The sequence below is a fragment of the Spea bombifrons genome, chromosome 5 (assembly GCF_027358695.1).
Source record: "Spea bombifrons isolate aSpeBom1 chromosome 5, aSpeBom1.2.pri, whole genome shotgun sequence".
Lineage (NCBI taxonomy): Eukaryota > Metazoa > Chordata > Amphibia > Anura > Pelobatidae > Spea > Spea bombifrons.
The window spans coordinates 17,199,857-17,214,874 of record NC_071091.1 but is presented as its reverse complement, the minus strand read 5'-3'; the positions used below and the strand labels follow the sequence as shown (position 1 = coordinate 17,214,874).

Below are 15,018 nucleotides of genomic sequence, written 5' to 3'. Positions count from 1 at the left end.
TGTTCAGTTATTCACATGTAACAAAGTAACTTTGAGAAAATTAGCATAAAGCGACAGCCAGGGAATATTTCTGTTTGCATAACGTGTCTAACAGAGAAAATATTCCTGCACATATTTATAATACTAAATAAATAAAACAAGTCCTTAGGTGCAACACGGGTGCAGGTGCAAGTTAAGTCCATCATTTTTGCAATATGGGTGCAATAGAAGATTCTGTCGGTGCAAAGAGATATTCCCCGGCTGATGCTGCTTTATGCTAATTTGTTACATGTGAATAGTTGAGCAGATGAGTTTTACAGCAGCTCTGATGTTATTAGAGTTTAAATGAGTTTAAGTTATATGACCACAAGTACAACATCAACATCTGACCATCACATCCAGAGCCGGCCTTAAGTGTTCTGGCGCCCTGTGCGGACTACTCCTCTGGCGCCCCCCATCCCAAAAAAAAAGAAAGGAAAAAAATCTCCCCCTCTGCCCCCTCTCCCTATCCTTACTTACCTTGTTGCCGGAGTCCTGCGATGGGAGCCGTCTTCCCGCTCTGCCGCGGTGTGGCATAATTCCAGCACTCAGCATGAAACGCCAGCACCGCAACGGAGTCTCGGAGAGTGAGGGGCGCCAAATGGTTGCTGAAAACTTCACGAGCGACCGCCCAGGAATTAAATTGAAACACAGTTTTTTTTTGTTTTAACTTTATTTAACATCCTTTAAAAAAAAACACTTTATTTAACATGGAGGATGTTAAATAAAGTTAAAAAAAAAACACCCCCCCCCCAATGTTTTAATTTAAGTCCCGGGCAGGCGCCCCTGTTGCATGATACATGGATATAGCATTAAACATTGACACGGCATATATAGGGGGTATAAGGCATACCAGGGAGGCAGCGTGGCATATAGGGGTAAAATGCAAATCTGGGGGGCAGAGTGGCAAATATAGGGTATAAGCATATCCGGGGGCGGAGTGGCATATAGGGGTATAAGGCATATCTGTGGGGCAGAGTGGCATATAGGGGGTATAAGGCATTTCTACAGATGAAATGGCATCGAAATATTTATTTTTTTATTTTTGGACATTGTGTTTTTTTTGCTAAAAAATATATTTTCTTAAAAGTACATGCTGTAAAAAAAGTACACCACTGGTTTATGGCATGGTGGGGCTTGCCCCACCATGCCAAACTTACCGGTGCTTCTGACTCCCGGTGTGTTGTCTGGGCAGCAGGTAGACGTCTACGCGATTCACGTAGGCAACTTCCGCTGCAGTCGGAAGGAGGTGCGGTTAGCAGCGGGGGTTGTCTGCGTCCATTGTGCAGACCTTCCCCGACTGTCAGAGAGAATTCCCCGCACCTGGAAGTCAGAAGCACCGGTAAGTTTGGGGCGGGGGGGTTAAATGGGGGTCATAAGACAGGAGGATCCAGGTCCCCTGCAGCACTGTGGGGGATCTGGATGTTAGTCTCACAGTCGGACCTATTTGAGGTCTCATTATAAGACGGCCCCGATTATAATACGAGGGGTATTTTTCAGAGCGTTTGCTCTGAAGAAAACCTCGCCTTATAATCGAGCAAATACGGTAGGTCATCCAATCTATCTTTCCATGTTACCAAGAGTCCAGCCAGGGGAGAGTGACATCAGACAGTTTCTCCGTTATAGAGTGTTTCCGAAAAAATACAAATGCATATTTATGTATCTACATTATAGTAAAGAATACCTAATCAATTAATGTATTGTATAATGATAATTTATATGTTAATTTAGAATAGAAAACGAATGTACAATAAAATATCCGAAATGCTTCAGTAGACATTATGTATTATTTATGAATTTTATAATGATATTTACGTATATATATATATATATATATATCAATTTTTATATACGTATAGGGAAAATCTAAATATATAGAAAAACATAAATAGAATGAAAATGGCTAATGTATGTATATTTACATTTTTTATGTGTGTTTATATGGAAAATCAATGAAAGGAATATAATGGAAAAGAAATATCTAAAATATCTTAGGGAGAAAGAGAGATATAGTGCAATGAAGGTAAATGTGACAATGCCTACTTCACATTAAAACATAGGCCAAGAGAAAGTATTATGTGTGATAATAAATGTATTTATAGTGTCTCACATATGGATATATATTGGCATATATTAGAACTGAATCACCAAAAATAATGTTGCAATTTAAATGTTACAGTTAAAATTAAATGCTGTAATAGTCTAAATAAAGGATATTATATTTAAATCGGTGTTGGGCCCTCCTTTTTGATAGGTCCTAAGTTTAAAAATCCATTCAGTTTCTTTTTTGGAGATATTGTCTACATAATTGCCCCCCTCCAATTTGGTGGCACTACATCTATCCCCACAATATTAAAGGTTTCCATGGAGAATTTTGTACATGAATTGCAGTGTCTTTTATTTCTAATATTTACTAAGTGTTCCCAGGTATTGCAGTTAATGCTTTTTTATTTATGTTGTTCCTGTTTGTGTGCAAGTGAAACTGGTGGGTTTTTTTCGGTAAGTTGACACACATCTTACACCTTCCACATGTCTGAAAATCTTTTGGTTTTTTGCTAAGGTTTTTTGCTTGGGGAATTAGCCCCAACCGATTTTTTATTTCTGAGAGTACACTAGGTGAAAAATGATGTTTCAATGTGTTGTTTTTTATATATATATACTTTGTGGATTTACTGGTAAAGAAGAGCCCAAAATTGCCATATTTGCCTGATTATAAAACGACCCCCCAGAATCTGATTATTAATTTAGGAAAAAAAGAAAAGGCCTGAATATAAAATGGCCCTATAAGAAAAAAGTTTTACCAGTAAATGTTAATTCATGTAAACTAAGTAAACTATTTTTTTTAAATAAAAGCTAGATTGAGAAAAATATTTTGTTTTTATTTGCTTTTATTTTCCAACCTTCCCCTCGTTATGCACATCTGCCCCCAGGCTTGCCACTGGATGACGCAGAGGCCTTGCTTCTCTCTGAACTGAAGAAGGTGAGCTGTATGGAATAAGATTTTTGAGGGATCCGAATGTACCCGTAGACGAGGTACCACTCGCTGCAGATTAAGTGGTGTAGCGACTTTGGTCCTTTCTACTGAGAAGAAGAGTGCTGAGTTAAACGGAAGTCCTGGTTGTTTATTTGATTATGGAACTAGTAGATGCCCCCTTGTGTATCACCCCCAGCCTACCCCTTCCTTTAGTATTGATTTATGTAATGGCCTCAGCTGCCCCCCCCCCCCCCCGTGTATTGATGCCGCCAGCACAGATAAGATGCTGCCATGCAGTATGGGGGATGCATATCTGACTAGTTGGTTCCTTCCCTTCTCCATACTGCAGGACAGCATGTTATCTGGGCTGGTCAGCAAAATGTAAAAGTTATATCTGTCCTGGAAAAAAAAGGCTGATGTGGTTGTTATAGGCTTATGATAAAATATTTGCTTTTTAATTTCTTCATGATTAATGTAATGGCTTATGATAAGATTAATGCAATATATAATTATCTATTAAGATTTAGTGTACTCACACTTTCATTTATAATATTGTAAGTATACTAGTAGATATCAGGCAGTCATAACGTACGATGGTCAATTGTCTCCGTTTGAGCTTTGTGCTTTGTTTTTGTAAAACTTACATATTATGTGTCATGATCTTATAGGTGGGTTTCGTGGTAAACAACTTTGAGTGACATGTTCAAGGTTTGCAGGTGTCCGTTCATGGTAAACAACTTTGAGTGACATAGTCAACGTCATCCCATGGGACAATGCCAACTTTAGGCCAAGACAAAAGTATATAAGATAGGGAGATCGCAAGTTTGGGGGGGCGGAGTACGGCGCTTACTGAGAGACTGTATCCCACGGGTATTTTGCAAATTATTATCTCTATTGGTGTCAGGAAACTGGGTCCATACAGGCAACTGTAATGACCCAGCGCGCCCAAAGATGGAGTTCAGGAGGTATTGCGCAGGAGTGGAGTTGGACAGGGCCTGGTGCAGGGCGACCGCACTCACCGGGGTGTTGAGTACCTAGGGTTGTGCAGCCATATACCAGCGCCCTGACATAGCAGCAGGTGTAGTCCAGAACAGAGCAGAACTAAACTTGGCTGGATGTGGAAATCCGAACTAAACTTGGAGATATCCTGCAGGCACCCTGGAGCAGGCATGATACATAGCACTAAAATCATGTCAGGATGCTGCAGGCTGGGACAATGGAAGCTAAGCAGAGTATCAACAGAAACGTAGCAAGCAAGGACAGAGCAAGGAACAGGGAGACCGAGCAAGGAACATAACCATACAAGACATACATGATACAGGGCACAACAAAGGACAGGGAACAAGGCAAGGAACACAGGGGAAGGAGTGAGGAGCCAGAATCCTCGGACGCTTCCCCTTTAAGCAAGGATAGGACTACTTAACTGGGACATGGGGAGAGGAGAGAGGAACCGAAATCCTCAGTTGATTCAGGGAAGAAGGGCAAAGGTACATAAGAGACAGACAAACATGAATACAGGAACTAGCCTAGGACTATGAGATAACAATTGGAGATTCCGTCACATCATATGGCCATAGTATGCTTAGTCCACCACTACGCCAAAGTACTCCAATAACGGTGGGTCCTAACGCTAAGCCCTGCATACGAAAGTGCTGATAAACTAAACATTGAATCCAAACACAGAACCGAGAAGGACAAACCTTTAGACTACAGACTGAGACAAACAGAACAAACGGGTGGGACACACCTTATAAAGGAAACAGGAGCTGAAGCAAAGAGCAGACTGGATTCAAGGAATCAGAGGTTCAGGACAGCATACGGAAATCCAGGAGTGGACCACAGCAAAACATGGGAACTGAGGCAAGGCAGGGAAAAACAGAGATATGCAGCTCCGCAGCCTGGATGGACCCTGACAATTGGCAAGCATTATACTTATGAACTCTGCTATATAGATACACTTTTGGATTCAAATTAATTATTGTTTGTATTATATATATACTCAATAAACAGAGTTTGGTTTACAATTCTCAAGTCCCTTTATTTTATTATACCCTCAATTATTCATTATGAATAGAGGGACCTTACCATTTATATAAAATTATTTCTTTGGTACCTGTATGATAAGCTCTGCTAAATCCTGAGAAATAAGACGTTAAAAATGGGAATAAAGGTATGGACCACATTATAATAGTAGGGCTGTTAATGTCTCGCTCAGTATATAGTTATAAGCGTTATGCTGTACCACCATCATTGTCTGGCTCAGTATATAGTTATAAGAGTTATGCTGTACCACCAATAATTAGATTGCAAGCTTGCAAGAGCAGAGCCCTCTTCTCCTTTTTTGTCTGTTTGTTATGTTATTATGTATTAAAAGACCTCCCTCTCCCTGCAAAGTGAAAGGAGCAGTGCTGTTGAGGAGACCCTACTTTACACACAGCAAAAGAATGATGGGAACATCTGATTGTTCCTACAGGAGCAACAAAACTGGCTTATCTTGTTCTAGACTGGGCCAGCCTCCACATAACAATCCAGCTGTTCTTGAAATAGAATTGGGGTGATAACTACCCAGGTGTTAGCAGGAATTTAGTTGTTACTAATAAGTGTTAGAAAATGAACACATTAATATATAATTATAACCAGGGCTGTTTTATAATAGGTCACCAGATTTTTGCTGCCATTCAGCTTGATCACAGTGCAATCTGATGCACTCTGAGCAACCTGCTTAGTGTACAGGAAATTAACTAAAGAACCAAAGTCACTAAAAAGAAACATTTCTTAAACACATCATACAACATATTACCTCTCATCAGAGCCGGCCTTAGGCGTTGTGGCGCCCTGTGCGGACTACTCCTCTGGAGCCCCCCCTTCACTACCCCCCCTCTGCCCCTTCAAACTACCCCCCCTCTGCCCCTTCAAACTACCCCCTCAAACTACCCCTCCCCTCTGCCCCTTCAAACTACCCCCCTCTGCCCCTTCAAACTATCCCCCCTCTGCCCCTTTAAACTACACCCCCCTCTGCCCCTTCAAACTACACCCCCCTCTGCCCCTTCAAACTACTCCCCCCCTCTGCCCCTTCAAACTACACCCCCTCTCACTTACCTTGTTGCCGGTGTCCTGCGGTGAGAGCGGGAGGCATTCATCTTCTCGCTCTGCCGCGGTGCCGGCATTTCATGTTGAATAGTCCGGCACTCAACATGAGATGCCGGCACCGCGATGGAGTCACGGAGAGTGAGGGGCGTCGAGCGGTTGCTGAGAACTTCACGAATAATGTTAAATAAAGTTTTAAAAAAAACAACAAAAAAAAAAAACGATGTTTTAATTTAAGTCCCGGGCAGGCGCCCCTGCTACCATGGCGCCCTGTGCGGTCGCACAGGTCGCACTCCCCTAAGGCTGGCCCTGATCACATCTATATAAACTTGTTGGACATCCAATTTCAAGACCATGGGAATTAATATGAAGTTGCCCCCCAACCTTATTGCGGCAGTAACATCCTCCACTGTCCCACACGATTTTGGAGTGTATATTTAGGAATTCGTGGTTATTCAGCCAAAAGAGAATTTGTGAGGTCAGGCACTGATGTCGGATGAGAAGGCCTGTCTCACAATCGACGATTCAATTAATCCCAAAAGTGTTCAAAGGGGTTAAGGTCAGGGCTCTGTGTAGGCTACTCGCGTTCCTGCTCAACCAAAGCCAGACGGCCCCACGAGTACTACTTTTATCCTTCTATTTATTTTGTTTACTGGATTATTCAGCACTCCGGATATCTGTAGTGGAGGCCAGGGGGGGGGGAGCGTGGAGAGATAGAAGTCCTGGGCAGATAAAGGAGGAAGGGTTAATTTGAAGAAAAAAAAATACCCAACACCCGGTAACATACACACTGGCACACATTTTAAACACTCTCAAACTAAAAAAAATGCACACTGGCGTAACTAGAGCGGTCGCAGCTGCGATGGGGCCCGTGCCTCTAGGGGGCCCGGTGTGACCCTTTGTTCGTGTCTCCTCGTATCGATTTAAGATAGTTTCGAAACAGCCCTTCCTATCTGGACCACATGGTTCCAGGTCAGAAGGGCCCTTTCTAAACTATTTTGAAACCACACAGGGAAACTGAAGCGTATTGAGGTCACATGAGCAGCCAGAGGGAACGCTGCAGGTGCGAGGAGAGGTAAGCGGGGGCGGGAATGTTTGTTTGTATGTAGGGCTGCAACAACTAATCGATAAAATCGATAATAATCGATAATGAAATTCGTTGGCAACGAATTTCATTATCGATTAGTTGAATCGATTATTATCGATTATAAAATGAGGGTTTTTTCAGAGCAAACGCTCTGAAAAATCCCCCTCATTATATAATCCGTTTAGTCTGACTCACCGTCTCACAGCAGCAGCTCCTACTTACTCCCCCTCCCTGTAATCACTGTGACAACTGGCCCCGCCCCTTCCTTCTCCAGGCCAGAACCACATGGCTGTGACACTCATCTAACTGTAAGTATATGTATATATATATATAGATATATATAATATGTGTGTGTGTATATATATATATATATATATATATATATATATATATATTTGGACTACTGAAAGTTAGGGGAGGTGGGGGTTAATTTAGGGGCAGTTATGGTTATGGTCTGATGGCTGCATAGTGATGGGAGCAGCGTGAGGGGTGAAAGGTGAGTGTGAGGGGGTGGAGCTTTCACCCCTCACGCTGCTCCAATCACTTGGTGGCCATCGCATACGGCCGCTGCTTTAATACTATTTTTTTTTTCATTTAATAGCCGATCTGGCTTGCCATATTAAATTTTTTAAAAAAGTATTAAAGAAGCGCCGGCCGGCGGCATCAGCACCCAGCGGCCGTTTAGATTAGATTAGCCCCTGACTCATGCTAACACATTGTATGGAACCAGGAACCAGACAGACACAAAAGGTAGAATATAATAACACCTTTAATAAGACAAATGCAAAGTACAGACTCATAGTCCAAAATGTAATCAAAAGACAAGCCAGGTTTGGTAGCCAGGACGGGTAGTTAGACGAGCTGGGTTCAGGGATACGAAGATCAGCGAAGTCAGTATGCAATAGCCATGGATCGGGAGCCAGGAGAGAAGTCAGATGAAGCCAGGTCATACACAGGAACACAGGATACAAAATAATGCACTTGGAAGCTGGAACAGACACAATGGCAAAGAGAAAATGGGACTGGCTGCTTAAATAGCCTGAAAGGAATTGCCTGATAGCAGCCAGGTGGGTAACTATGGTAACTGTAAGGCAGTTCTTTAGACAGCTGAGTCAGTCTGACACAGGGAGTGCAAGACTGACCATTAGCAATCAGCTGAGTCAGCCTGACACAGGGAGGAAAGGCTTCTCATTTGAAATCAGGAGAGAACTGTGACAGTACCCCCTCTCAACGGCTCCCCCTCCCCGCGGGGGTCCAGGCTTCAGGGGAAAGCAGGCATGGAAGGAACAAAGGAGGCAGGGGGCATGGATACCGGAAGCTGGTACCCAGGAGCATTCCTCTGGACCGTAACGCTTCCAGTGGACCAGATATTGCGCCCTCTGACTTTACGAGAGTCACCGATGGAGCGAACCTCATGGTTGTCAACCAGAACCGGCCAAGGGCGTGGGGCAGAGGTGGTAAAACGGTTGCATGTCAATGGCTTGAGAAGGGACATGTGGAACACATTATGTATCTGCATGCTGGAAGGAAGATCTAACGCATATGTGACCAGGTTGACCCTGCGGATGATACGGAACAGACGGATGTATTAGGGGGGCTAGCTTTTGTGATGGTCCGTGCAGCCGAAGGTTATGAGAAGACAACCAAACCCTCTCCCCGGCCTGGTAGGAGGGTGCGGGCAGGCCTCTGCCATCGGCCAGGAGCTTGTATCTGCCCTGAGGACATTCTAGACCTGTACCCATGTGGAGAGGAGCTCCTGAAGATGTTCCTCCAATGCCAGAATCCCTTGTGGCGCAAACATATTGGACAACATGGAGGGTTGAAACTAGACTTGGGCACCAGGGGGCTCTTCGTGTTCGTCTTCGTGCTCGTCTTCGGCAAAAAAAAAACTTCGTATTCCGCGAATATTCGCCTGGTCCTGTCTTCCCTTCGGGCGAATATTCGCGGACATTCTTCGTGTTCGGGTTTTCTTCGTTTTCCCCGGTTAAGGGGTTAATACGGGGTTAAAGCCGCTCTGGCGCCAGGAGTTTAAATGTCCGTATGAGCAACTCTATTAGTCGTCAGCAGGGGGCTCGTCTGCCATTGGTTGATGGCAGACGAGCCCCCTGCTGGCGACCAATAGGGTCGCTCGTACAGACTGTTAAACTCCTGGTGCCGTAATTGTCCGGCAGATCCCGCTGGTCTCCCTGTTCTATCATTTATTAACTAATAGAAAAGGGAGACCAGTGGGATCTGCCGGGTAAGTTGCAGCATTGGGATTTTAAAAGTCTGTACGAGCGACTCTGTTGGTCGCTCGTACATACTTTTAGGCTCCTGGTGCTGTAACTTACCCGGCACATCCCACTGGTCTCCCTGTTCTATCAGTTAAATGTCCGTACGAGCGACCAATAAAGTCGTTCGTACGGACATTTAACTGATAGAACAGGGAGACCAGTGGAATGTGCCGGGTAAGTTGCAGCATTGGGATTTTAAAAGTCTGTACGAGCGACTCTGTTGGTCTTCGTGGTGTGTGTCTTCGTCTTCGCCTACGTTTTACCGTCGCCGTCTTCTCTTCGGCGTGTCTTCGGAACGAACACGAAAATGCACTCTTCGTGTTCGTTTCCATGTTCGCCCGAAGACGAATGCACAAGTCTAGTTGAAAGCCATAGTTCGCTAGGAAAGGGGGAAACTGGGAGGAGCCGTTGATGGTATTACTGTGCACACACTAACAGGTCCAACCAGTCATTCTGGTGGTCCGAGGCATAACACCGTAAAAATTGCTCCAGGGCCTGATTTGCCCGTTTCGATGCCCCATTAGACTGTGGGTGGTAGGCTGAGAAGAAGGAGAGCTGAATTTCAGGGCACAGTAAGCAACAGCAGCAATCAACACATGCAAGAATGCCTTAATTGGTGTCCTTCACACATACTACTGTCGTAATCAACACAAATGTTTATTTCATTTGTAAACCAAGTTTAGCATACTCCATATTTAGGAAGGGGAACAATTTTAAGGAGTATGAGTAGAGGCATGGCTATGAGGTTAGGCTTTACTGATACCTTGTATGTGAATTTGGCATCTATTTATATAAATGTAACTAGAGAATGGATATAAAAAAAAGATGAATGCATTTTATTTATGCATTTTGATTTATAAATACATATTATTGTGACTTATAGGGCTCCAGGAAGAGGGGCGTCAGGGGAGGAAAAAGAGACAGAGATTTGGGGGCCCAAAGAGAGACTGTCCTTCCTATAAAGGAACACTTTTGGGGTAAAATATGCCAAAATTAAGATAATTTATTGGTAATATTTTACAGTATTTTTGGGCTAAAATAGTACAAACAAAATTACACAGAATGTCAATGTATCAAAGTTAATCATTCAATTAGTTAACATGGCATTAAATGCATCATAAATACAGTTGTTTAGAGCTTTGTACTTGAATTTAAAAAACTAGTAAAAACAATATTAAGCACTATAAGTACCAAATACTAGTGAACAGCTTGTTTCAGAGCACTTGATGAGTAAAAAACAACTACAATCCTCAAAACCTTTTTATCTTATTTTGTTTACATGGAAACTACAAAATAAAGTACGTGCAAAAAAAGACACCAGCCTATTAAATTCAACATCGCTATTAATCCAGAAGAAGGGGAAAAAAAAAAAACCAAACAAACAATTTCCAATTGTCCTTCAAAAAAGGGGAATAAATCGTTCTAGACGCCAAAGGGCAATCTAATGTTTCACGGAATCAATAAGCTATAACTTATCCAGTCCTTATAGCCAATGATATTTCTATAAAAAAATTTGAGCCCATATTAAAAAGCATCTATCGAATCTGATAGCACAATGTCTGTGGCTAGTGAATTCCACATCTTTATTGTAAAGATTGGCTGCTTTAAGTGAAAATTTCTCATGAATGAATGTCATGTTTTTTGTACAGTCATATTAATCAATAGATCATTAGAGGTCAGCTGTTATTAATCCTGTATGTATTTGTATAATGAAATCATATCCCCTCTAAGACGCCTTTTTTTTTTGCTAAGTAAACAATTTCAACGTATTATTAACTAAGGAGTTCCATTCCTTTTATTAACTTAGTAGCTCCCATTTCATAAATGACAATGTCTTATTGGCCCTTGCAGCTCCTGTCTGATGTTTAACACTGTTTATTATCTACATTTATGCCCAAGTCATTCTCGTTCAATGGCTACAAATTGTTTACTGTGTACAAAGGGCAAGGTAAAGGCTTTATCTAGTTCTGCGCAGGGTAACCAGTTCCCCATAAATTGTCACCGCTGACTTTGCAGCAAAGACTGGAGCAGTCAGGAAAGCATCCTTACACTATAAACATGGGAAAACTGCTTAAAATAACCCTATTTGGGATTATTTTAGCCTTTGTAGCAGAAAGGATAGTGAATCTGGGGTAAGTGACTTTTTAAATGCAAAGCCTGATTATTGCGTAACACTTTAAATACTTTTTAGACTCTACTAGTGCTTATATACAATAATGTTCTTCTGTGATGTTGCTTTTATCTACCCTGCACATTTATTGCTCCTGATCAGGGAGGAGAGGGTTCTGTAACATGTAGTGTAATACTATGTACATTGCATGTAAAGACATGATTAATGTATGATCTAAGATTAGTCAGACTTATCACTTTTGATGTGTGGGTCTGGTGGCATGCTGCGGTTATAAAATTATTGGTTAATGAAACACAATAGGTGTAAGGCTAGGTTTCCACTTGGTTTTTTTTTTTGCTAAAAACGCCCATAAAAACGCCAGCCACATGGCGTTTTTTTAGTGAAAAAACGCTGCAGCCAGATGTTAGCTGTTCTTCAATAGGAAATCGCACAATGCCATATCCACTTGGCGTTTTTTTGTTTGGCGTTCTTTCAGTCCTCTTTGGCGTTTTTCTGCTTTTTTGGGCTCTGTGGCAGTTTTTCTAAATCGCAGCATGTTGACACTCTGGCGTTTTTTGCAAGGAAATCTTGGCGTTTTTCTCCAATAGAAGTCTATGGGAGAGAAAAAACGCCATGAAAAAGCCATGTGGGTTTTGCCTTGGCGTTTTTTATGGCGTTTTTTTTCCACAGTTACAATGCAGAGGATGGAGCCAGTATCTGTGTGTCCTGCGAGAAATGGGCTGGAAACAAACAGTTTCACACAAAATATTGAATTTTACACCATTTGGAACAAACATGCCATTACAAACAAACAAACCAACTGGATCCTGCGTGCCAAAAGCAACAGCAAACAATTTGCACCATCATTTGGGGCCAATCTTCCCAGAGGAGCAGACATTCGAAATAAAGCATGCCTTACAAACCACAGAAAAGAGACAAAAGGGTCCACCGGGGCGTTTAAGTAGAACTCTACCAAGTAAAGGACATCAGGAGGGGGCAGATACTTGCCATTTATCCTAATCCCTTTTAGCTGGGTGAAACTTCTAACTTGTAAAGGCTGGAAAAACTGCCTAAGGTCAAAAAAAGCAATTTCCACAGAAAGGCTAAAACGCCAGAAAAAACTCCAGAAAAAACGCCAAAACGCAGGAAAATGCAGTGGCAGTTTTCTTGGCGTTTTTCCTGGCGTTTTTCCATCAAGAAAAAAATGCAGGACAAAAACCCAAGTGGAAACCTAGCCTAAGAGAGTTAATTCTTTAGGATACATAGATGTTTATTTATATGGAAGAAAAGGGATATGGACTTGCTAGAGAAACCTTGCAAGAGATGAGTTTTGCGGGTGGACGATAGACGAGAGAGTAGGGGATTCCTAAAATGAGACCAGAGTAGTCCCTGCATAATTCGGTCATTGACATGTTTTTCAAGAAATACCACTGATTTAACGGTGATATACAAAGGGCAGGGAAAGCTCACCGGGCTCTGTGTTTTCATGCTTTAGTGAATAAACCCATTTTTTTGTTTACTTTGTAGTGCAGAGAGTTTTGAATCCATCTAATTTTAGGCCATCCTTGGACTTTACAGAAAGGAATAAACACTGAATGAAGTCTGTTTTGTTTTAAACATACAACCAAGAATTTAAAGATTTCAGACTAATATTTTTTTTATTATTTCTATTTAAGTTATTCAGCAAATGAGGATAGTTTGTATGCTTACTTCTTACACTTTGAACAATATGTATATAATTAGAAATATCAGTTAAAATATTTTTATTTGATTAACAGACATCGACTGAACCTTACACGAGAGGTGTTACCCAAAGACCTTCCCAATTGTAAGCTGTTGAAAGGAATTGGTATGTGCCTGAAAGTTTATTGCAATTATAAAGTAATAATAACTTATCCCTGGTTAAGTCTGCCTGGATGCTCGACATTGAATGTGTTTTTGTGGGAATGCACAATACATGTTAAAATTTTTGGTAAGAGCACCCAGTGCTATCCAGGACCCTTCATGCAATTACCATATTTAAAACATCTGTCTTTTAATCAGGATTTTCAGACCTCAGATCTGTGGCACTGCCGCACAGCCAACTAAGCCTAGGTGCTTGTCACTCATACTCATTCTATCATGCTCTCTCACATTCTCTCATGCTCTGATTCACACTGTCTCACAATGTCTTCCTACTTTCTCCTCCAACCGCTTCTGCGTCCCTATGTCCTATGTTGCAGTAGCTCCGCTTCTTTTCTTGCCTCGTTTTGTTATTTTTTCCTTTTTCTTTGTCCACTTGTGTCTTTTTTCTTTGTCTGCTTCTTTGTGAACCCGATCTCCTGGAGCACTTCTGCAAAAGGACGGAGACTCTGGGCACACCCTCTCCCCTAATAGGGAAACGTGAGAGAGGATGTCCCTGTTGCTCCGCCCTGTTACAAAACTACTCGGAGAGGCCAGATTTAATGAGAAACTAAGGTGCAGAAATTCTATGCCCTTTTAAAGTTCTTTGCCGAGGCTTTATCTGTTTTATAATGTTGGTTCTTTTAAAGTTATATGAAAACTGTTTACAGAGGCCGGATCAGAAGACATTGACGTTCTCCCCAATGGAATTGCATTTATTAGCTCTGTAAGTATTATGTTCTCAATTAACGTGCCTAATAAATAATAAATAGATACATTTGCAAAAACAAAAGGAGACTGTGCCCCCACCCAAATCCCTGTGCGGGTGTTTACCAAGTTCAGCAGTCAGTTGAGGTAAGGGTTCACCATAACAGACACATCCACTTGCAACACTCACAAAAAACTTATTCATTATTTTCAAAAGAACTAAAAAAGTTAATTACCAAATGTAAAACAGGGGCCTGTGTCTGCCTACACCTTCTTTACCCCATCCCAATGGGTAGCTGTTGGATAGTAAGGAAGAGATGGCATCTTTATACCTAAGGGGGTTTTGGTTACTTTTAAAGACCCATCATACTGTGGTGAGCTCTGTGTCTACCTTTGGATATTTATTTACCTACAAATCTCACCTCTTCACTAACTTATAGGCTAATACATTTGCGAGTTGTTTGTGTTAAGAAATATAGATTTTGGCATTAGATAAGACCCGTTTGGCCCATTTAGTCTGTCCTATTGCTTATCCAGTACCCTGCATTAGCCTCTACTGCTGACAGGAGACTATCCCACTTGGTAAAGTAAATCTTCCTTACACCTCTAAGCATCTGACACTCCTGTTTTAGACTATGGCCTTTTGTCCTAAAAAAATTCTCCTCTGAAAAAAACTTCCCTCCTTTGCTTTGTAAAAGCCTTTCATATAGTTAAGTGTCTCTCCTTCCCTCCATGCTGTACATATTCAGATCCCCTTTTCTTGTCTAATATTTTTACTCTGCAAATCATTCAACATTTTAGTAGCCTGCCTCTGAACTCTCTCCAATATGTCAATAGCCTTGTGGAAATGGGCTTTATTTAACTATACACAATATTCTAG

The 15,018-nt window shown here is 41.8% G+C and overlaps 1 protein-coding gene across 2 annotated transcripts in view; it reads left to right on the top strand.

Annotated features, from left to right (window-relative positions):
- The first annotated feature begins 11,447 nt into the window (after positions 1-11,447).
- LOC128498121 (serum paraoxonase/arylesterase 2-like) overlaps positions 11,448-15,018 on the top strand; it is a 32,859-nt gene continuing 29,288 nt past the window's right edge. The window contains exons 1-3 of one of the 2 annotated variants that reach the window (XM_053468424.1): positions 11,448-11,571; positions 13,328-13,398; positions 14,102-14,157. In XM_053468424.1, the coding sequence (XP_053324399.1) occupies positions 11,498-11,571; positions 13,328-13,398; positions 14,102-14,157 (201 nt within the window). In that variant the 5' untranslated portion in view covers positions 11,448-11,497. The remainder of the gene's footprint in view (positions 11,572-13,327; positions 13,399-14,101; positions 14,158-15,018) is intronic. The other variant, XM_053468423.1, reaches the window with a different exon arrangement.